Source organism: Monodelphis domestica, chromosome 1 (genome assembly GCF_027887165.1).
Source record: "Monodelphis domestica isolate mMonDom1 chromosome 1, mMonDom1.pri, whole genome shotgun sequence".
NCBI classification, from domain to species: domain Eukaryota; kingdom Metazoa; phylum Chordata; class Mammalia; order Didelphimorphia; family Didelphidae; genus Monodelphis; species Monodelphis domestica.
This window is the reverse complement of record NC_077227.1, coordinates 225,687,239-225,709,738: the sequence shown is the minus strand read 5'-3', so window position 1 is coordinate 225,709,738 and position 22,500 is coordinate 225,687,239. Positions and strand designations below refer to the sequence as shown.

At 36.7% G+C, this 22,500-nt stretch overlaps 1 protein-coding gene across 1 annotated transcript in view; it reads right to left on the bottom strand.

The window, feature by feature from the left end:
* GOLGA5 (golgin A5) overlaps positions 1 to 21,501 on the bottom strand; it is a 34,632-nt gene extending 13,131 nt beyond the window's left edge. Inside the window, exons 1-8 of the mRNA XM_001365417.4 lie at positions 21,271 to 21,501; positions 19,156 to 19,717; positions 14,131 to 14,358; positions 9,344 to 9,563; positions 8,685 to 8,808; positions 5,542 to 5,745; positions 4,225 to 4,395; positions 353 to 481 (exon numbers count right to left, since the gene is read on the bottom strand). Of these exons, the coding sequence (XP_001365454.1) occupies positions 353 to 481; positions 4,225 to 4,395; positions 5,542 to 5,745; positions 8,685 to 8,808; positions 9,344 to 9,563; positions 14,131 to 14,358; positions 19,156 to 19,699 (1,620 nt within the window). The 5' untranslated portion in view covers positions 19,700 to 19,717; positions 21,271 to 21,501. The remainder of the gene's footprint in view (positions 1 to 352; positions 482 to 4,224; positions 4,396 to 5,541; positions 5,746 to 8,684; positions 8,809 to 9,343; positions 9,564 to 14,130; positions 14,359 to 19,155; positions 19,718 to 21,270) is intronic.
* Positions 21,502 to 22,500: the final 999 nt, after the last annotated feature.

Below are 22,500 nucleotides of genomic sequence, written 5' to 3'. Positions count from 1 at the left end.
AAAATCAATGTTGTCTCAGAGTGAAATGAACATAATTTAAAATAAAGTGCAATGAGGGGGCAGCTGGGTGCTTCAATGGATTAAGAGCCAGGCCTAGAGATGGGAGGTCCTAGGTTCAAATCTGGCCTCAGACACTTCCCAGCTGTGTGACCCTGGTCAAGACACTTAACCCCCATTGCCTAGCCCTTACCACTCTTCTGCCTTGGAGCCAATACACAGTATTGCTTCTAAGATGGAAGGCAAGGGTTTTAATAAAAAATAAAATAAAATAAAATAAAGTTCAAGGTGTGGTGGTTTCCCATACCCACTAATGACAGACTTCCTTCTATGGTACTGACAAGACAATGCTCACCTGCTTCTGGCGATCTAGCTCAGCTTCTACTTCCTGTTTGGCCACTTTCTGTTCAGCCATTTGCTCTTGAAGGTCTTGCAGTCGTTCACGTGAAGATTCAGCTTCACTTACCTGCTGACTTTCCATGTCCTAAAAAAAAAAGTGACCATATTAAGTTAGTAACAATCGCCAACATATACCAAATTAATCAAATTATAGGCCATAGAGGCCTGCCCCCATGGAGCTTTTATAACTCTGAGGATGATTTATAATGAGTGCATTTGTGTGTTTCTTTGTGCTATTCTGACACAATTTTAGGGGAAAGGTTTCTATTTAGACCAACTTTACATCCTGCCCTGCTTAGTGTCTGAAGTCCTCATGTCTTGAGGACTTCCCTGCATAGTTGCCTAGTGTCTGAAGTTCTCAGAGGGTCTGCCAAAAGAGCACAAATCCTGGCAAGGAGACTTCAGCCTGGCAGAGGACTTCTGTTATCTGAACACTGTGGAAATATCACCAAGTTGACTGTAGGGTTTTTTTTTAATGACAATAGAAATCCTTATATATCATCTACTAAATTATATTTGGGTCAATAAAGAGAGTACCCATGTTAATGGAATCAGGAATATGTCTAGAACCAAATACAAATGTGTCTGTTAAGCAGTTAAGCCTTTCATAACCTACTTCAATCTACCTTCCCATACTTCCTATCCATTACTCTTAACTCCACAAAAACCCAACCTTTGTGCTGTTCCCTAGCATCTAACACTCCACTGTCCCTTTTCTGTGGCTTTGCATAAACTGCACCTCATCTTCTCCTCACCTCCACCTCCAAAAATCTCTGGTTTCTTTCAAAGCTCAGTTCAAGGACTACCTTCTAAATGATGCCCTGCTTGCCCTGTCCAGCTGATAGAGCCAAACCAACCTCTGACTAAATTACTTTGTATTTATTTTGTACACAAGAAGGAGAATGTAAACTCCACACTGTAGGCAAGATTCATTTTGTTTTGTTTCTAGATCCCCAAACCTAACATGGTGCCTGGCACCTACCAAAGCAGGTGCTTGATAAAACTTTGTGGATTGATGTGCTATTATGGTAAACCTATGAAGCTACAGGGTACATATTATTTTCATTTTATAGATTAGGAGTGAATACATATTTGCCTACTCATAGTGATTTTAATTAAAAAATGTTTATCTTTTTAGGTGGAAAAGACAATATTCAACCGTGGGCCTTCTAAGTCCTATGCTATTTTTGCTCTACTACACTGCCTCCTAGAAGGTAATGTTTGGAAAGAACTTGGTAAAAGTGCCAGATGTAAAAACAAACAGCCTTCACAGCAAGCAAATGCACAAATTAATTTTTAAATATACAGAAAAAATATTATATCTATAATCCAAAGGTGAAAGGTATAGGAAGGTTGATTACTATATTTTATAGCAATAGTTCCTACATATACAATGTTTTAGTTTTACAAAATGCTTTCTTCATATGTGGTACAGTAGGGTCATGTAAGTATTCGTGGTTTCATTTTCCAGTTTCAATTATCTGCTCAACTACAAAGGGCTAGAGGTCCCCATGCAGCAGCCACTTAGGTTACCACTTTCACTTTTTAAAGTATGTGTTTTATTTCGGGAAGGGGGGTGAGGGGAAGGCTGCCAAGTGCCCTACAGATTGGAAGGAGTGAGGAAAGAGAGCACATGTCTAAGGGGTCAGCAGGTGCTTACTTAAATCCAGGGTTTCAGCCACCTGTGTGGTAGGTCTGTATCTCTCATGGATACAAGGCCCTACTGGTCTGTGGTGCCATAGAGTAGGATTTGCAGCCACAAGATTGGAAAAATCCTGTTTCTGACACTGGCTGTGTGACCCTAGAAGGTCACTTAATTTCTCAGTACTTTAGGCAACTCTTCAATAAGCTGCAGAGAAGGGAGCAGCCCTCATTAGAAGATATCTCCTTACCTGGAGGTTCCCTATACCAATGAAGGCACAGAAATCTCTCGTGTTTGTTCCCTTCTCTTTTTTCACAACCAAGAACCTAATTTAGGATCTCAATTTCTTTTCTTTTATCTTGTGTTTTTCTCTTTTTGACTCCAATCTGTTTCTTCCCTAATTTTACTTCATAATGCTGCCAGGGCTTAGCTCTCAAGAGGTAGAATGTAAGCTCCTTGAGGTCAGACATTTGTTTTTATCACACATACAATGCCTAGACTACTACTTTGCATATAGTAAGCACATACAATTAATGAACCAAATGCTACCCTCGAGAAACCTTTTGCAACTCTTCAGTGACCTACTAATAAAAGTACAAGTGAATGTCATTCAGATACCTCCACAAGTTAGGCCCCAATAAAACTCTTAACTATTATTTCACAAAATCATAGAAGTAGGACTACTCAACCCTATCATTTTACAAAAGAGGTAACAGAACCAGAGAGGGGAAGTAACTTGCTCAAAGTTACCCAGTAGGTAACAGCCAGGTATTTCAAAATCTGCCTCTTAAGACCACTCTCTCCTTAACATACATGCCATACTCCAGCCAAATGGGATTATTATTTTTCTGGATATATATATTTCTCACTTTGATGTCTCTCTTCATTTTAGCTATCTCTACCTACACCACCATTCCTTCTTCAGCTAAAGCTGTCCAAACTCCTGCGCTTTCTCTTTCAAGTCATGGTTCAAATGTTACTTGATCCAAGAAGCCTTTTGTAATCCCTGGTGATGATTTCCTCTTCCTCTGAATTTTATACTTTTATCTCACTTTATATTAAATCTCAAAACTGGTCGTAAGATATTTCATCTCCTCTACTAAATTATGAGATACAGTGAGGTAAAGGATTATGTTTTATTCTTATGTAGTAATATACAGTAGCTTTCAAGCACCAAATTTTAAATCAAAATAACTGCTGAATGTATATTGTCCATCCCCCTGTTGATTACATGTACTCCTTACTTACTTTTTAAGATAAGCTACAGCATTTTCAAAAACCTACTGAAAATGCATATTCAGGATGATTAGGAGATACAATATTATCCTCAGAAATACCTATAGTCCCGACTATTAAAAAATATGTAGCATATAACGGATGGCAAATATTATTCATAGTAATCTTGCATGTTTGGCATCAGAAGTCACCAAAGATACCATAGTAACTTAATGTGATTCTGCTCACTTTTATAAAAGTCATAAATTTCGGAAGTTCTAGAATGGTAATTCCAAATGTAATTTCTTAAAAAAAAAAAAATTGAGCTTCTGACACGCCAAAGCCATATTACCAATATGTAAAGGCACTGAATAAAAATCAGAATTTAGTAAACAAGAACATTTCTATGCAAATGAAAAATATAATCATTCATGTCCCAAAACCATCTCGAAGATTACTAAATAGTGTAAAGATGGGGGCAGCTGGGTAGCTCAGTGGACTGAGAGTTAGGCCTAGAGCTGGGAGGTCTTAGGTTCAAATCTGGCCTCAGGCACTTCCCAGCAATGTGATCTTGGGCAAGTCACTTAAGTCCCATTGTCTAGTCCTTACCACTCTTCTGCCTTGGAACCAATACAGAGTATTGATTCCAAGATGGAAGGTAAGGGTCTAAAATAAACAGTGTAAAGATGTACCAGTTTTATAGGCATTTTCCCTCTCCAAAGAAGCTCTAGCTAAAAATACACGTATTCTTAAAACACAGAGTTTTATTGTGTTGTATTCCTCTAATCAGTTGGTAAACATAAAACATGTTACTTTAGACTAATTTCTGCATAGAAATTTATACATCATCATGAACTTCAGAGATTAGTTTACAAATATTCTTGTCCCAGACTGTATGTCATTAATATTCACCACTGATCTTACAAACTCTTAAGAGTTTAACCATGAGGGAAAGTGGCTATAAGGTTTACCTGTAATTCAGTTCTAAGCTGCTGTATCTGGCCCATCAATTTTTGCATCTCTTCTCTTTGCATCTCTTTCTCATGCCGAAGGTCTTCTAACTCCATGCTACTTGCAGTATGGCTATCCAGACCTTCAAAACCAGAGCCTTCTTTCAAACTGCTAATCAATTTTTCCTTAGACTAAAAAGGGGAGAAAAAAATTATTAAGTGTGCAAAAAAGATGAACAAAATCAAAGTGATGAAAATGAAAGATTCATATTTTACATAATGAATCATATGCAAAGTCCTTTACTATGGAAATTTATATATGCCTCATTTATAGAAATAAAAACAATGCAGGGCAGCTGGGAGACTCAGTGGATTGAGATCCAGGCCCCTAAAGAAATAGGTCCTAGGTTCAAATCTGCCCTCAGACACTTCCTAGCTGTGTGACCTTGAGCAAGTCACTTAACTCCCATTGCCTACCCCTTACCACTCTTCTGCCTTAGAACCAATGAATGGTATTGATTCTAAAGTGGAAGGTAAGTGGTTAAAAAAAAGGAATAAAAACAACGGACACTTGGCACAATCCTTGGAAGTTCATGCCAAAGAAACATATTATAACTAAAGGAAAATAGGATTCTAATTGTTGATGTCTCTAGTAAAACTCCTGAAATGATTTTCTAATTAATTTTCACAAATAAAATGAATCATGTAGTACAGCAGGGTTCTAGAAGACCACATAAATATAAACTATGTATAAATTGAACATTATGATGTAGTATAATAAACTAGCATTTATATAACTCTTTAAGACTGGCAAAATGCTTGCTCTGTGCCTAATATTTTACCTGATGCTCTTAAAAATTCTCTGAAGTAAGCACTCCAGATATATCACCTGTTTTACAGAGGATGAAACAGACTCAAAGAACTTTTTTTTTTTAAACCCTTACCTTCCGCCTTGGAGTCAATACTGTGTATTGTTTCCAAGGCAGAAGAGTGGTAAGAGCTAGGCAATGGGGGGGTCAAGTGACTTGCCCAGGGTCACACAGCTGGGAAGTGTCTGAGGCCACATTTGAACCTAGGACCTCCCATCTCTAGGTCTGGCTCTCAATCCACTGAGCTACCCACCCAGCTGCCCCCATCAAAGAACTTTATTAAGGAACTGTATAGTTGATGTCAAGGCAGGATTTGAACTAAAAGCTTCCAGACACCAATTCTAGAACTTCATCTATTAAACTTCAAAGTAAAATCCACCACTGCCTCAGTAAGTAATGTTACACAAATTGTCTCAGAGTTAATTTTCTGATACACCTTGACAGCAAAAAGTATAAACCTTATGCTCACCTGAAGTATGCGAGAAGCTTTTTGTTTGTAGTCAGTCAGTTCTTGTTTAAGGGATTCAACATTGGTCTTGGATGTTTTGACTTGCTGCTGCAATTCTTCTGCTCTCCTCTTTTCATCCATGTATTTTCTTTCTGCTGTGGTGACTGCTTCTGCCAAATTCTGATGTTCCATTTCTACTTTACTGAGGCGAGCAGCAAATTCACTCTGAAAGAAAAGTTAATACAATTATATTATTCTCATTTTTGTGGGCATGGATTTTGAAGTTACACATTTAAGAAACTACACATGTTTACCAGTTTAGTACTTAGGCCAACAAAGCATAAAAATGGGTAAAAAGGAGTTCCTGAATAGAATAATTATGGAGAATATGTAGTCTATGGAATTCTAGAATATCTAATATAAGAATAATGTAATATTTATAAAGGAAAAAGTCTCTTCCTTATATGATGGATGACCTTGGATAACTTTTAAAATTATATTCCTATTTTTAGTAAGATATTTTAAAATATTCTTTAAATATAAGGAAACTTTTTTTTAAAATCACACTTTAAATTACCTAGCAGGATGCTGTAACATTTTTGGGTCCAATCACCTTTTTAAAAAAAGTTAGCAGCTATGAATGCAAAGTCATTCACCACACACACCATAGCAAACAGGACTTTGGAACACAAAACTTGAGAAAAAAATTGCTTTGTCAGACCATATGGAAAATTTAGATATGCCAAACCTGACACCAAAACTAAGCATTTCATTAAAGGGGAAAAGGAATGTTTTATAAATATCTTAACTGCATTAATTCATTACGAAATGAGATACCAAAAAAATTAACTTTCAGATCTTTGACTGGGAGTCCATAATTCTGAATGGGATCCCATAAAAGGGATTAAGAAAGTAAAATGATAACATAAAAATTTTAAGTTTTTCTTATGTGTAAATTTGTTAATTGGAATAAAGATAAATTTTTTTTAATTTAAGTTTTTACACAAACAAAACCAATTCAGTTAACATTTTTTAAAATTTTATTTAAATCCTTACCTTCTGTCTTGGAATCAATACTGTGTATTGGTTCCAAGGCAGAAGAGTGGTAAGGGCTAGGCAATGGGGGTCAAGTGACTTGACCAGGGTCACAAAGCTGGGAAGTGTCTGAGGCCACATTTGATCCTAGGACCTCCCATCTCTAGGCCTGGCTCTTAATCCACTGAGCTACCCTTAGCTGTCCCCTCAGTTAACATTTAAAGAGAATATAGGGCTCTCTCATAAAAGTCTCATTTATAAGATATACAGGGAACCAATCCAAATTTCTAAGAATAAAAGTCATATCTCAATTGAAAAAAAAAATATGAAGAGGCAGTTTTCAGAGTGAGAAACTAGTCTGTTCAATAGTCACATGAAAAAAATTCTTCACATCACTAGTAATTAGAGAAATGTAAATAAACTAAAGCAATTTTGATATTCTACTTCAAATCCATTAGACTGAAAAACCAGACTTGCATCCTAGGAGCAAAACTCTCTAGCTGGCAGATGCAGATTATAATTAGGAAATGTTTAACAAAAGGACCTATTTCTACTTAGGCTTGATACTAGTGGGCAAATTTTTTTTTAAAAAAGGAATATATAAAATTCTGGAAACACTGTAAGAAAACAGACACGGTTTCTTATAACTGTGAACTGCCCAGCCATTATGGACTATGCCCCCCCCCCCCCAAATTATTAAGTTGGGCATATCCTTTAATCCAGCAATACCACTTCTAAATGTATACTCCCAAAAGATAAAACAAAAAGGAAAACAACTGATGTGTACAAAATTATTTACAGTGGCTCTTTCTGTGGTGACAAAAAAACTAGAAATTAAGGAGATGCTTATTGGTTAGTTAGGGAAAGGGGAACAAATTACGGCATATGAATGTGCCCTAATATTATGCTATGAGAAGAAGATGAGAGGAACAGTTTCATGATGAATATGGCAATGTTTTATATAATAACACATGTGCTACCCACATCATATTACCTGTTGTCTTTGGAAGGGAAGAGGGGGTGGGAGGGAGGGAGAGAACATGGATTGCAAAATGTCAGAAAATGATTACTGAAAATTGTACTGACATGTAATCTGGAAAAAAATTAATAAAAAAAAGGAAGGAGGCAGTTTCAAAGAAATCTGGGAAGATTTGCTGATGAAAAATGAAGTGAACAGAATCAAGGTAACAATTTATACAATAATAACATCATAAAGACAACAACTTTGAAAGACTTAAGAACCTGGACCAATCACAATTCCCAAGGCCTCACCATCAAACATACTCCCCCACCCATCACCTGAGAGGTGATAGACTCAAGAAGATAGATTAAGACATAATTTTTAGGATATGGTTAATGAGGGGATTCATTTTGCTTGACTACACATTTGTTACAAGAGGTTTTGTTTCTTTTTTTCTTTCTTATTCAAGGGAGGAGAGGTAGGTAGGAAGAGAATGTTTATTAACTGAAAAAAAAAATAATAAATTTAAGAACATTAGCCCATCAAGAAAAAAATAATTTTTCAAATCTGAAAAAATATTACATTGTCTCAAAACATGAATTCTGAACTCAGAATTGAGCTAATTTTTGTAATTCTAAAGTTACCAACAATAATTTTAAGAATCAACAGAATGAGTGAATGTCTATGAAACTGTGAACTTTCACTGTAAATACATATATAATACACACAAGTATATGTTATACACATATATGCCACTTACTTTATAATATCTTTCACAAGATAAAAAATTAAAACATCCCATTTGGTAGACTAAAAATGTTTAAGTTCAGTTTATTTGTCTAAAGAAACAGGGCATTTCTTGAAACAATGCACTGTGTAGTTCTGTTAGAAAACATACATATCAGGGCAGCTAAGTGGCTCACTGGATAGAGAGACAGGCCTAGTGACAGGAGGTCCTGGATTCAAAACTGGTCTCAGACATTCCCTAGCTGTGACCCTGGACACTTAACCTTCATTTCCTAGTCCTTACTACTCTTCTGCATTAGAACCAGTACACAGTATTGATTCTAAGAAGGCAAGTGTCTTTAAAAAAAAAGGAAAAGATATAGATGTATAGAATGAAATGATACCAGAAAAATCATTCCCCTTATAGTGTTTGCCATCTAACCTGCATCTGCTTGTAATTATCCTGCTCCCGCTTCAAGGCAGATTCAGCATCATGTAATCTTTCTTGTAGAGTTTGCAAAGCTTTATTTTGCATACTGTTCCCTTCACTGTGATCTTGCAGTAGTCTAAAAGAAAGTATACATTTATTCATTCAGCAAACATTTATTAAGCATCTCTGTGAAAAGCTTTTTCCTTTATGATTGGTTATCAAAATACCTAACTATAAGTGATTATGTAGACCAATTTTAGAAGTATCTCCTTACACCTCAACCCACTGACAAAAAGATGATTTAGTTAGATTTTATGTTGAAATATTTTCCTTTAGTTAGAAGCTAATGCCAACACTATAATGCATCAGAATATAAGTACTCATCAAGTTTATAATTATATTACAGCAATATTCTCATACTGAATGATATGTTTTAGTTAGGATACTGCTTTTATTCTTAGCTAAGGGTTATTATTGGGTTTTAAGTTTTTTATTAAGTATTCTGAGGTTCAAAACCTGCCCCTTGAAGTAAACACACATTTTCAACATTAAGAAACAAAATTTCCCTCTTGGAACATTCATAAGTTGTATTTAACTAAAATGGTAGATTTCTGAAACATTTTTACAATATCCTTTGAATGATCTCTCATCTCAAGCAATTTGAAAACTACCGTGATTTTTCACTCTGTAGTGTTTCTAAGGCTTCAGTTCGAGTATTCAACAGGTGATCAGCTTCCTGTAATCTCACTTTCAGCACAGCCAACTGGGAATCCTTTGCACCTATTGCTTCAGTCAGATCATCAACTTGAGCTCGAAGTTCTCGAACTACCTGATCATTCTTTGAATGGTCTACATTCCATTTCTCCACCCTTGCTCGTGCCTTGTTTAATTCTATGAGAGAAAATATTTAATCATGATAGATCACATTCCTATAGTGTGTACACATTATTAACTGAATAATTTAGCATTTCCAGCAATTTGAGTTCTGTGAGACAAGCAGTAAAATTTTATTCCCGTTTTACAAATGGAGAAATTGAGGCTCAGAGGTTCTCCTGAATTTTAGCTCAGATCTTATCATTCTAAGTCCAGAACCCTTTTCTAGTATGACCTTTTTTCTTCTAAACTACAAATATAGAGAAAAGGAATCTTTTAGCTTTTCTAATGTTAAACTAACATATATTCAGTACCAAAACCACCTATTAAAAAAGTATTTTAAAATTAGTTGCCCTAATCCTTTTATCTCATCAGACTCATTTCCTTAGCACTACCATGCATATACATAAATAAAACTATTGAAAAAGAAAGGACATGCTCTATTTTAAGGATCTATCTCCAAATACTCTAGAAGTCAAAGCTAGTACATGGCAGAGAGCTAGGCACCAAAAAACCAAGGATTTTTCATTCCCAATGGAAGCCAGGAGAAAAGAAATCCTAGGCTCAGGCAAAAATTACTCATTAAAAAAAAAAGGATAACAGAATGGGTCTACTTCAGAATACCTTTTTAAAAAATGATGTTAGTTGGAGCACAGAGGTGGCTCTGTGGATTGAGTTAGGCCTAGAAACTGGAAGTCCTAGGTTCAAATATAGCCTAGGGCACTTCCTATCTGTGTGACTGGGAAAATCACTTAATCCCATTGCCCAGCCCTTACTGTTCTTTGGAACCAATACACAGTATCAATTCTAAGACAGAAGGTAAGGGGGTGGAGAGGAAGGGAGGAAGAGAGGAAAGGAGGAAGGGAGAAAGGAATGCTACTAGATGTAACATAAAATGTAGCTCTTAAAACCACACTGGACATTCCTTCCTATTACCCTCTATCTCTCTCTTTCCCTCTCTCTCTCCCTCTCCCTCTCTCTCTCTCTCTCCCTCTCTCTCTCTCTCTCTCTCTCTCTCTCTCTCTCATACCTTTCTTCCTCCTATTTGTAATTAAAAACTCCATAAAAGGTTGACTGCTGACTTGAGTTTTCATTTAGAAATTACATAGTTGAATTCCTTGGTGACCTTAAATTAATATATATCATCTTTTAAAGTGATTTCCTTGTCACAAAAGATTCAAAGAAGTACAACTTTTCCATAAAAAGTAATCTTGGTTGGTAAAATTTTTAAATATACTGGTATTACATTAACACATCTTTTTACCTCATTCTTCTTGGTTTTTACCTATATCACCCACAATGACACTTGCTACCTATCTATCCCTTTAATAATCTCCAGACAGACATGGACTTTCTCTTTTCTTCTTTCTCCTCAGATGACCCAATCATATTTATGATCATTCCAACCACTTCCAAGGCCCTCATCTGATATAACATTAGGTTTTATACTGAAGCCTATTTTATTTTCCAGTCATACCTGGAGTGGCAGGTATGGTATTAAGAGCAAGGGATGACAGATTTGATTAGCAGCTTGAATATAGCATTGGCACCTCAGAAATCTTAAAAGAGAAAGGCCTCTAATAAATTAAACATATTTTCTATGAAGAATTTATGGAAGAACATGCACAAAATTACAAAAGACAAGGTAGCAAAGGATGACAACCAGGGCTAAGGAGGAATAAGGTAATCAATAATATTAATCTTGAGATATTGTGTGGTAAAGCTGATCTTCCAATGTTTTCTATTTTTTCACATTTAAAAAAAAAAATCCTTACCAGGAAGCAGCTGGGAGGCTCTGTGGATTGAGAGCTCGGCCTCAGACACTTTCTAGCTGTGTAACCTTGGGCAAGTCACTTAATTCCCACTGCCTAGCCCTTACTGCTCTTCTATCTTTATTTTTATTTATTTTTGTTTTTTAAAACCCTTACCTTCCGCCTTAGAATCAATTCTGGGTACTGATTCCAAGGTAGACGAGTGGTAAGGGCTAGGCAATGGGGGTGAAGTGATTTGCCCAGGGTCACACAGCTAGAAAATGTCTGAAACCAGATTTGAACCTAAGACCTCCTGTCTCGAGGCCTCAGAGAGCCCCATAATATTTATGATCATTCTTATCACTTCCAAGGGCCTCATCTGATATAATTTTAGGTTTTACGCTGGGGCCTGTGAACTTCAAAAACTATTCCACCCTACTCGGACCTTACTTTGGAAGATTTGATTTAGCTATTTTCTTATTGTAACAATGGAGATACTTGGTCTAACAGAATCAGGAATGTCTTGGAAACTCTACATTACTCCACCCTACTTAGTCTAAAAAGGTCAAGAATATCTTCACCCATACTCAAAAATTAAGTATCTAGAAGGATGGCCTTCAACAGACATGTGCAGAAATAGCTCACAGACCCCATGGTTGGTCTAAGTCAAGTTAAGCTACCATTGGTACAGATGAGACATAGGAAAATGATGTAAAACCGTCTATATAGGGAACATCACTTCCTTCCTTCACTCTCTTTTCCCTGGAGAGGTGGATCTGGCTGATCACTTCCTGTGAGCTGCCTTGGCGCTGGTTCGATCCTGGAACTTGAGCTTGGAAGAGCTCCCTCAGAGAGCTTCCTTGAGACAGTCTCGTGGTGAGTGATAAGACTGACTTCCTTCTTCCCTTGATGCTCAGGGGAGGCCCCTTTGGCCAAGGCCTTTAACTCCTGTCTGGCTGGCTCAGCCTGAGCCAGAGCAGTTTAACTCTTTTCTCTCTCTCTCTTCTCCTTAATTCCTTCTCTCTCTATTAATTGAAATCACCATAATTTCCAGCTGACTTAGGTATTTTATTATTTGGGATATCCCATGGCAACCAATAATTAATTTAGATTTTAAGTCACAATGCTAAAATTATCCTTACAGGTCTATTTATTTTCTCACAGAATGTGAGCTCTCAATCCACTAAACCACCCAGCTACCCCTTTAATCACATTTTTGTGTGATTATACATTATATTATACTATAGTTTCCTTGTGCTAAGATTTTTAAATTAACTCTTCTAGCTTTAAAATCCATGTTTCTAAAAAAATGAATGTAACCAAAATTAGAAGGGAAGCAACAAATTGGGAAAATTTTTTTATAAAATTCTCTGACAAAGGTCTAACTTCCCAAATATATAAGGAACTAAGACAAATGTATTAGAAATCAAGTCATTCCCCAACTGACAAATGGTCAAAGGGATATGAATAGGCAGTTTTCAGATGAAGAAGCCAAAAGTATCAATAATCATATGAAAAAGTGCTCCGAATCCCTCCTGATTAGAGAAATGCAAATCAAAATAATTCTGAGGTACCACATCATATCTAGCAGATTGGACAATATGACAGTAAAGGAAAATGATGTTGGAGGGGATGTGGCAGAATTGGGACACTAATACACTGCTGGTGGAGTTGTGAACTGGTCCAACCATTCTGAAAGACAATTTGGAATTATGCCCAATGGACTTAAAAAGAATGCATGCTCTTTGATCCAGCAATACCACTACTAGCTTTGTCACCCAAAGAGATAATAAAAAGAGTTGTACAAAAATATTCATACCCACACTCTTAGTGGCAAAAAATTGGAAAACCAGGGGATGCCCTTCTCAATTGAGGAATGGCTAAACAAATTCTGGTATATGGTGGTGATGGAATACTATTATGCTGTAAGGAATGATGAACTTTAGGATTTCTATATGAACTGGAAGACCTCCCATGAACTGATACAGAGTGAAAGGAGCAGAACCAGAAACAGAAAGTGAAACATCGTGGAAAGATCAAATGTAATGGACTTTGCTACTAGTAGCAATGCAATGATCCAAGACAATCCCAAGAGACTTATGAGAAAGAATGCTAGCCATATTGAGAGAAAGAACTGTGGGAGTAGAAACGCAGAAGAAAAATGTATAAGTCAACTTCACTTGTTTATATGGGTACACATTTTGGGGTTTTGGTTTCAAAAGACTGTTCTATTGCAAAAATGAATAATATGGAAATAGGTATCAAGTTATATTATACAACATTTGTATAATCCAGTGGAAGTGTTTACTGGATCTGGGAGTAGGGGAGGGAAGAAAGGAGGGAAAGAAAATATATCATGTAAATAAACATGGAAAAATATTTAAATTTTTTTTAATTTTTAAAAAATAAAATGCATGTTTCTATATTTTGATATTGCCAAATAAACTAGTTGGCAGTACTTAAAAGATTTCATTTTTATTCTGACCAAGATTATTTACTATCATAGGGAAATATGCTCCATTTTACAAATTATATTTAAATTTTAGCTGTTAAATCATTTTTTAAAAATCCCTATTTTCTATATTGGCATCAATTCTAAGACAGAAAAACAGCAAGGGCTAGTCAATCAAGTTTAAGTGACTTACCCAGGATCACACAGCTGTGAGTATCAGAGGTTACTTTTGAACTTAGGTCCCCCTTATTACAGGCTTGGTTCTCTGCCCACTTGCTACCAAACTATTCCAAAATAATTTTTGATTCATGTAACATAGAAGGAAATTAAAGCAATTTTCTGATTTAGATTGTACCAGTTTTTTAAACATGAAATTCTATACCTTCTTGTGTTTCCTTGGATCTTTGAATTAATGAAGCCATTTCTTGATTTAAAGATTGAACTTCATTCCTTAGGAGCTGATTCTCCAGTCGAAGATTCGACAATTCCTGTGACCTGCCATCATCATTAGTACAAAAGCTTTGATCACTAGGTTTGGCATTCAGGGATGTATTTTCCTTTGCTGCATCTACTTGAGGTCCTACTCCAGAATCTGAACTGTCAGAGGTATCTGTGAAAAGAGAAGGAAAAGAACCTATTACTTTAGTGTATGCATTAAAAAATATGTTTTCTTATCTTTCATATTACTACAGCTATTATGAAAAACAAACTTGAAATTCATCAAGGATACTTTTATTTCCACAAATGGGGTATAGGGAGCCCTAAATGTTTTTAGCACCAACATATTCTGAACACACAGTGATAGGAAACAGAAAAAATATCATGAATTTGGAAGGCATTTCTTAAGTAATAAAGTCAGAGAGTAGCTTTGGAGTCAGACCAGTTTTGAGTCCTGGCTCTGCCAATTGCTGGCCATGTAACCTTTAGAAATCTCTTGTTTTGTGCTTCTGTTTTCTGATTTTATTTGAATCTCAGTTTTGCTTCTTCTTTGCTATTTGCTTTCTTGGTAAGTTACTTAATGTCTCCAGGGCTCAGTTCCTCCAACCACAAAATGGGCAAGTTGGATCATATGCTTGCCAAAGTCCCTTTCAATTCTAACATCTATGGTTTTACAATTTACTGACAGGGGGGATGACTATATTACTTACCTCAGAGGATGATGAGGATCAAATAGATACTATACCCAGAAAGAAAGAGCTTTGTAATCTATAAAATGCCATAATATATGAGGCACTTTTTTTTAAAAATAAACCCTTACCTTCCGTCTTGAAGGCAGAAGAGTGGTAAGGGCTAGGTCAAGTGACTTGCCCAGGGTCACACAGCTGGGAAGTGTCTGAGGCCAGATTTGAACCTAGGACCTCCCATCTCTAGGCCAGGCTCTCAATCCACTGAGCCACCCAACTGCCCCCTGAGGCACTTTTCTTGTGGAAATAGGCCAAGAACTTGAATCACTAAGATTTTTTTAATGACCAAGAAATACAAGAAAAGGAAATTCTTCCTCTCCCCACACCCTTGACTTAAGACAATCAAACAAAAAAAATCCTAATAGAAAGCTCAAATTTGAAATGGGGATGGTGAAACTGATTCAGAAACAAAACTGTGTCCTTGAAACTAAGGTTAATTTAATTTACTCAGAAAATATAAAAGAAAACACACTGATCCAGACAACCTGGTTTTCATTTTTTCAAAGATGATATTAAAACTGGAATGGATGCTAGTGAAATGAGTAGTAAGCCTAACAAATAGGAAGACCCAAATCTAAATCCTACCTCAGATACGTTCTAAATGTGTTACCCTGGACAAGACACTTAACCTTTCTGCCTCAGTTTCCTCAACTGTGAAATGGAGATGATACCAGCACCTACTCATAGTGTTAAGATCAAATAAGGAAGTATAAAAAGTGCTTTGCAAAAAAGTTACTAAATATTAAATTGCTAAATGTTAGTTTAATGCTAGTGTTACTAGTTGGGTAGGTACTAATAAGTTATTATTCATTACCTACCCTAATCTCAGTTTTACAAATGATAAAACTGAGGCATATCCAGGTCCAGAAGTTAAGTCTTCTGTTGATAGTGCCCTTGTCATTATACTACAACCATTTAAACTCAATGTAAAAACAGATTTTCATCTTTGTCATCTGAAAAAATATACCATTTCGGGGGGGGGGGGGGGACAAAGTTACCAATATTTAATGCCTTTATACTATCTTACAAAAACACTAACTTTAAGATGACATGACCTTCAAATAAGAACACACAACTGAATTTTTCAACATTAGTCATTAAATGTGACATGTAACTGTCACATGAGGAATATTATGTAGACAGATGGTAGCCCAGTGAATAGAGATTTGAGGCTGTAGTCAAGAAGTACTAAGCTCAAATCAGGGATTTACTGTGTGACCTTGGGCAAGTCACTTAACCTATCTACCTTAGTTTCCTCAACTGTATAACAGGTATTATTAGTAGCACCTACCTCCCAAGGTTGTTGTGAGAATCAAATGAGATATTTGTAAAAGCATATAGCACAGTGCCTCGCACATAGTAATCCCTATATAAATGCTAATTCCATTTCCTTGTAGTCTTTTAAAATATACTTAAGTATAAAGCTTTTTAATTTTTTTAAACCTTACCCTCTATCTTAAAATCAATACTAAATATTGGTTTCAAGGCAGAAGAGTGGTAATGGTTAGACAACTGGATTTAAGGGATTTGCACAGGGTTGCATAACTAGGGAGTGTCTGAGACCACATTTGAACCCAGGACCTCATATTTCTAGGTCCATCTCTCTAACTACTGAACCACCTAGCTATCTCTAAGTGTAAATCTTTAAAGTCTGAGAAAACTTTCAGACCATAATGAAGACAGATGCCAAAGGCTTCATATGAAAACTCGGCATACTGCAATAGTATTTATCATAAACACAATATTTAACTCCACAAATACTTTATACAACAATTCAAATAAAGATATACATTCTGAAATATCATCCACACCTCCCAGAAAAAAGCTTTGCGGTCTTGATGAATGGCTGATGCCATTGCCATGGACAGGGCTGTTTCGCAGAAAATTCCAGGAAAACACTCATTTTTTTATCAACTGACCTGTGATTGGGGCTCTCAATAAAATCCCTTTCTACCAATGCATATCTGCAACTGCTCTGCAATTGGGACTCTAAAGAGTTGCCTGAGGCATTTCCAAGGTAAATTCCTTGGCTAAGGTCATTTAATTTGCTCAGTATGTATTTGATGCAGGAATACAATCCAGGGATTCCTGAATCTAAGTCAAACTCTATCCATGACTACACCAAGCCACCATACACTTCTCTAGATAAAAAGATTTAAAACACCAAAGAGAGCCTTCTAAATAGTAATAGTCACACAAGTCAAAACTCAGTACAAAAACTTCCAATGCAACCAAATTCCCACTCAAATAAAAGTAAGCAGTCTCAATTCAGAGCTACCTTTAGAGCAATATCTAATAGAAATTTTGGTGAGAAAAATCAGTGGTGATACAATATAGAAATGTTTATATGATCTAGAAAAGGAATGCTAATAAAAATGAGCTAAATAAAAATTTTCACCATCATTTGCATTAATCTATTTATACAAACATAAGAAGATAAGGTGCTTAAGTTTCTATTACTGACTGTTGTTATCAAAGGAAAAACTGAAAAGGACAAAAGTAATCATATGTTCACAAACACCGTACAGATTTTACAACAAACTTCCATGAATAAATTTTCAAGCTATAAAAATTATGAATACAAGTTGGTTGTCCAAAATAACTTGCTGATATCTGAATGTCCTTTATAATTCTATACTGAGAAAATTGCTTACTTCAAATTGCAACTTTGAATGAACTACATAGATGTTTTATTACTAATACTAAGGGGAGGGGCTATGTCTTCCATTTTTTATCTCCTCCAGAGTAACAAATACAGTGCTTAGCACCTCCACTCAACATTAGTTGGCTACCATACAATCCCTGAATCATTTGTGTTATCACAATTATCTCTTCTATAGAGCTCTTGCCACTATAGATTACTTTCCTTATGTTGATGGGCCTTTTGATCTAGTTTTAACCCTCTTTGAAGAAATAAATTTGAATTCACTGTTCCCAACTCCCATGCACAACTAAATACCAAGAACAAAGTAAAACTGACATGGTAGAATTTAGTAGATAGACCTGCATAATTGATCAATTAACTATATATATATTCCTGTGTGTTCACGGATTCAAAATTTTTAAAAATTTACATCATTTGAAGATGTCATTTTCAGAGTACTACTTTTTTAAAATCACTTTTCTACATCATCAAATAGATAAAATATTAAAGTTCTAATTGGATGCCTCATTGTGGAGTGGAAGTGACTCTAGATTCTCAAAGGCAATGCCAGCAGCATGGAAGCTAAGAAAGTTTTGAATATAGATATGGAGGCAGCCTGTATATCATACAAAGACTAACCCAGTTAAAGTTTCGGAGATGCTTTTCACTGAGTTGGCTATAGGATCATGAATTTCTTTGGCCACAGAAATTATCAAGGACTGTCATGTGAGGAAAGTCAGAAAGGTATCATCTCTATTGGAGGGAGGAATAACCACACCAACAAAATTATGGACCACTGAAATATGTCACACCCAGACCATAGATTTTGTTCAGTGACAAGCCCAAGAAAACAAAAGTGGTAATATTTAAGGGGGGGAGGGCTCAAAATCCTACTAATTTTATTAAAATGGCTGAATTGGGCACCATCAACTGCTATGAAGAATCACTGCAAATTCAAACTGCACCTATCATGTTGAAAAGTATACAGATGCTTCCAATTCACTAACCACTCCAGTCTTCATTTTTGCAGATGGAGTCATGCAAACACAGAAGTACTAATCTCACAGACTGAGAAATCTTGAGTAGCTCTTGTTTAACTACCTTCAAATCTTTCCATTTAACTTAGATTCAGTTTCCTTTTGCTTTTATTGGTAACAAAAATAAAAATAAGATGTTGGGGGGAGGGGAGGCATAAATTCAAAGAATATAATCTTAAAATTCCAGACAGTAACATTTTAAAATCTCATATTATTTTGGTGTACTAAATATTTGGCATATCAATTTTGGGCTAAGTTCTAAGATTCTGGGCTGAATAAATGATTACCTTACATGTAACATTCAAGGCCCTTTGCTGTGAAAACTCTAAATATCGGTGTTCATTGTTGTTATTCTAAGCACAGGCTGCTGTTCGATTCTGGGCCAGTTATCTCTGGCCAGGTATCCCTTGGACTAGAAATAGACTAGAGGAAGATGGATCAGAAATATCACTGGAACTTCTTTTTGCCATGGTTTCATATCCAATTTATACTATTGCTTTCAATACTGTAATTCAAAATGACATATAGGACTAATTAGCTACCATGGCCTTGACTCCTGGTGGAGTTTTCTTCAGTAGTTTTGATGCTGGGTGCACCGGTAGACACAGAACTAATGCTTGATGTCCGAGAATGATTCTGAATAGCTGCTTTGCCCCTTTCTTTTTTAGTTTCAACCCTTCCATTAGGTTCCTTCTCAGAACTATTGAGAAAATCAAATAGCTGTTCATCATCAGGTTCAGACTTTTTTCTTCGTACAAACTGGGAAGAAGGTCTGGGAGGAGAGGTATTTTCACCCAGGTGGGAAGCTTCCACTGATGTCCTAGATCCTACTTTCACATTTGCAGTCCCTGCTAAAATGGTAGCCTTCTGATGTCTAATGTGATCTGCTGCAGAAGAAATGAAATTGGCTTTAGATACAGTCTGGTATGTCAAGTCTGTATTTTGTTGGTGTAGTTCAGGATATTCAGTGTCTGTGTTAAATATGTTACTGATGTTTTCTTTTTTACTAAGAGCTGTTGCAGCCCCTTGGTCAACTCTGTTCAGAAGGTCCTCAGCCTTTCCAGCAAGATCCACCAACCAAGACATGATGAAAGTTGAGGAACTCTATAAAATTGAAAATAACAAATTATTAATGTAGCATTGGACTTTTACCAGTATTACCATGATAACAAAAATATGCACATAAAAAAGATAGTAAGCCAAAGTAGATGGTAGTTATTTTAGGCAATACCTAATAACAAAATTATAATAGTTAATTTTTAAATGGGCTGATAATTCCACAAATATTAAATATACACTAAGAACAAGGAACTGTGGGTAGATGATATAAAAAGTACAGAGAAGAAACCAGGAATCCTGCCCTCAGTTTAGTCTTTTTAGAGTTTGTTTTAAGGATATTGATAAATACAATGAAATAAAGAAAACAAAGTCTCCCTAAATGCAACATAATGTTGCAGAAAGGGCACTGAAGTTAGGAGTACAAAGGTTGAAATACCACTTTTAACATCAGTTGTTTGACCAGAGGTTAACACATTTTAATTTCTGTCTCAGTTCTGTCATCTATAAAATTGAAATAAAACCTGTAGTATCTACTTCAATGAATTGTTATCAAAGCATTTTGCAAACTTTAGAGCTATATAAATGTCTGTTCTTATAATCATCAGAGTTATCTTTAAATTTGAGACAGGGTAGTTAATATTTGTAACATTTAAACCCTAATTCAAGTAATTAAACTAGTTAAGACAAAATACAAGATGATGAAATTGGGAGAAAAACTAAAATTACCTTAATACCAGCCAGTCCTCTATCATAATAATTAAAATGCTATTTTTCTCCTGCCTTGCACTATAAATTTAACAATTTGCTCCACATTAACAGCATTTGCCATGAAGCTGACTGCCCAGTTAAATAAACACTACAAACTAATTAATGCAACACAACTTTAGGCACTTGTCCTATAAAAACGAAAAAGAGAAAAATGAGAAAGCTCTCAAGCTAGTTCTGTTTCTTTCAGAGTCAAGCCTCCAATGAACGGCAAACTGAAGAGGTGATTCCTCCATCAGAACTTCCAGAAATGAGATAAAAAAAGGTGGTAGTACCTGGAGCCTCCGTGTCTAAACCAGGGCTAAAACTAAAAAAAATCAATTATTTTTAAGTTCCTGACCTAAGAGACTCACTACAGAATAGAATATTAGAAAGAGGAGGCCCTAAATAGGAGTTTTAAAAGCTGAGAAACATACACTCCAAGGAGTCCGTAGATAGTTGGGGAGGAGGGAGCGGGGCCAAACTTGGATGTTAAAAAAAAAATTACATCATGACATTAACGTAATTGACATCGTTTGTAATCCTACAAACTCTCATTTTATATTAATATTCTGAGAAAGAGGTTCATAAGCATCTCCAGACTGCCAAAGGGGTCCACAACACACATAAAAAGTTTATACCTCCAGACCTTAGGGAGAGGCGGAATGGGGAGGGGTCCTAGGGAGAGGAGGTGAAAAAACCACAGGTGGGCGGAGAGAAAGAATGGATCGGCAAGGGAAAAGAAAAAGGAGGGGTGACAGGCCCCACTTTTTGCTCCTGGCTGGGGAAAGAGGGGGTCTTATCTCAACCGTTAACCGCCCACCCAAAGGCCTCAGGCCGCGTCTCCGTCTCACCTGACTGCGTCAGTCCCCGGACCCGAAGCGAAAGAATGAATGCCTTCCTTCCTTCTCCTTTTCTCCTTTTTTTCCTCCTCCTCCTCCCTCCAGAGCTGGAGGAAGGAGGAAGCCACTGGGGTACTCGCGCAGCTACCAGTACCAGCCAGGCCCCCAGGTCCCTGCTCTCTCTTCCGGGAGACGTGGAAGGGCGGTACGAGGACCCCAAAACAGAGTGTCTATAGCACTGCCAGAGCCAAGACTCTAACCAACCGAAAGGCGAAGGCGACTAGAGCAGCAGGGTCCTAGACTAACCACGCCCTCGTTTCTCTGACTGGACGAATGTCCAGCAATCAATCGTCGAGAGGCGGGACCAAGAGCGCACGTCAATTGCGCAACCTACTAGGGCCCCTTGTTAACCTATTGCTTGCTGCTGCTGGTGAAGGTAGTGGCTACAAGTTCAGGCCACGCCTACCATCAGGCCACGCCTAAGCAAGGAAGGGTCTGATGGGTCAGAGATGGACTTGTTAGAAAGAATTCTACAGCCCGCCTCTTTCAGTTAACCCTAGTCAAGTGACCTCTGGCGGATAGAGAGTTAACTCTGCGAAGGGAGTCAATAGACACCTGAAAAAGTTGAGGAGGTCTAAGGGGTTATATTTTGTAATCTGCCAGAAGGAACCTCCCCATTTGCAATTTCAGTGACCAAAGTCTGAGCTCTGCTCTTGGAAGAGTAGAGGCCATTCAATCAATGAGATTTTATTTATTTAAAAACCCTTATCTTCTTAGGATCCATTCTAAGTATTGGTTCCATGGCAGAAGAGCAGTAAGAGGTAAGTAATTAGGGTTAAGTGACCTGCCCAGGGTCACAGAACTAGGAAGTATATGAGGTCAAATTTGAACTCAAGGTCTTCTATCTCTAGGCCTGGCTCCCAATTCATTGAGCCACCGACTTGCCTGAACAAGCTTTCCTTAAGCCTATTAATTTGCCAGGGGACAGAAGGAAAAAGGGACATCAGAGGATGAGATGGATAGATGAGTGTTATGGAAACAAGGAACATGAACTTTTCTAAAGCACAGAAAAGTCAAGGGTGCTATGATCCATGAGGCCACAAAGAGTCAGAAACAATTGACAACAAAAAATATTCAAAGTGATGGGGATTAATGAAATAAAATAATGCCAAAAATGAAATAATTTCTGCTCTAAAGGAATTTACAACTAAGTGGAGGAAATCTATGCAAACATAGATAATT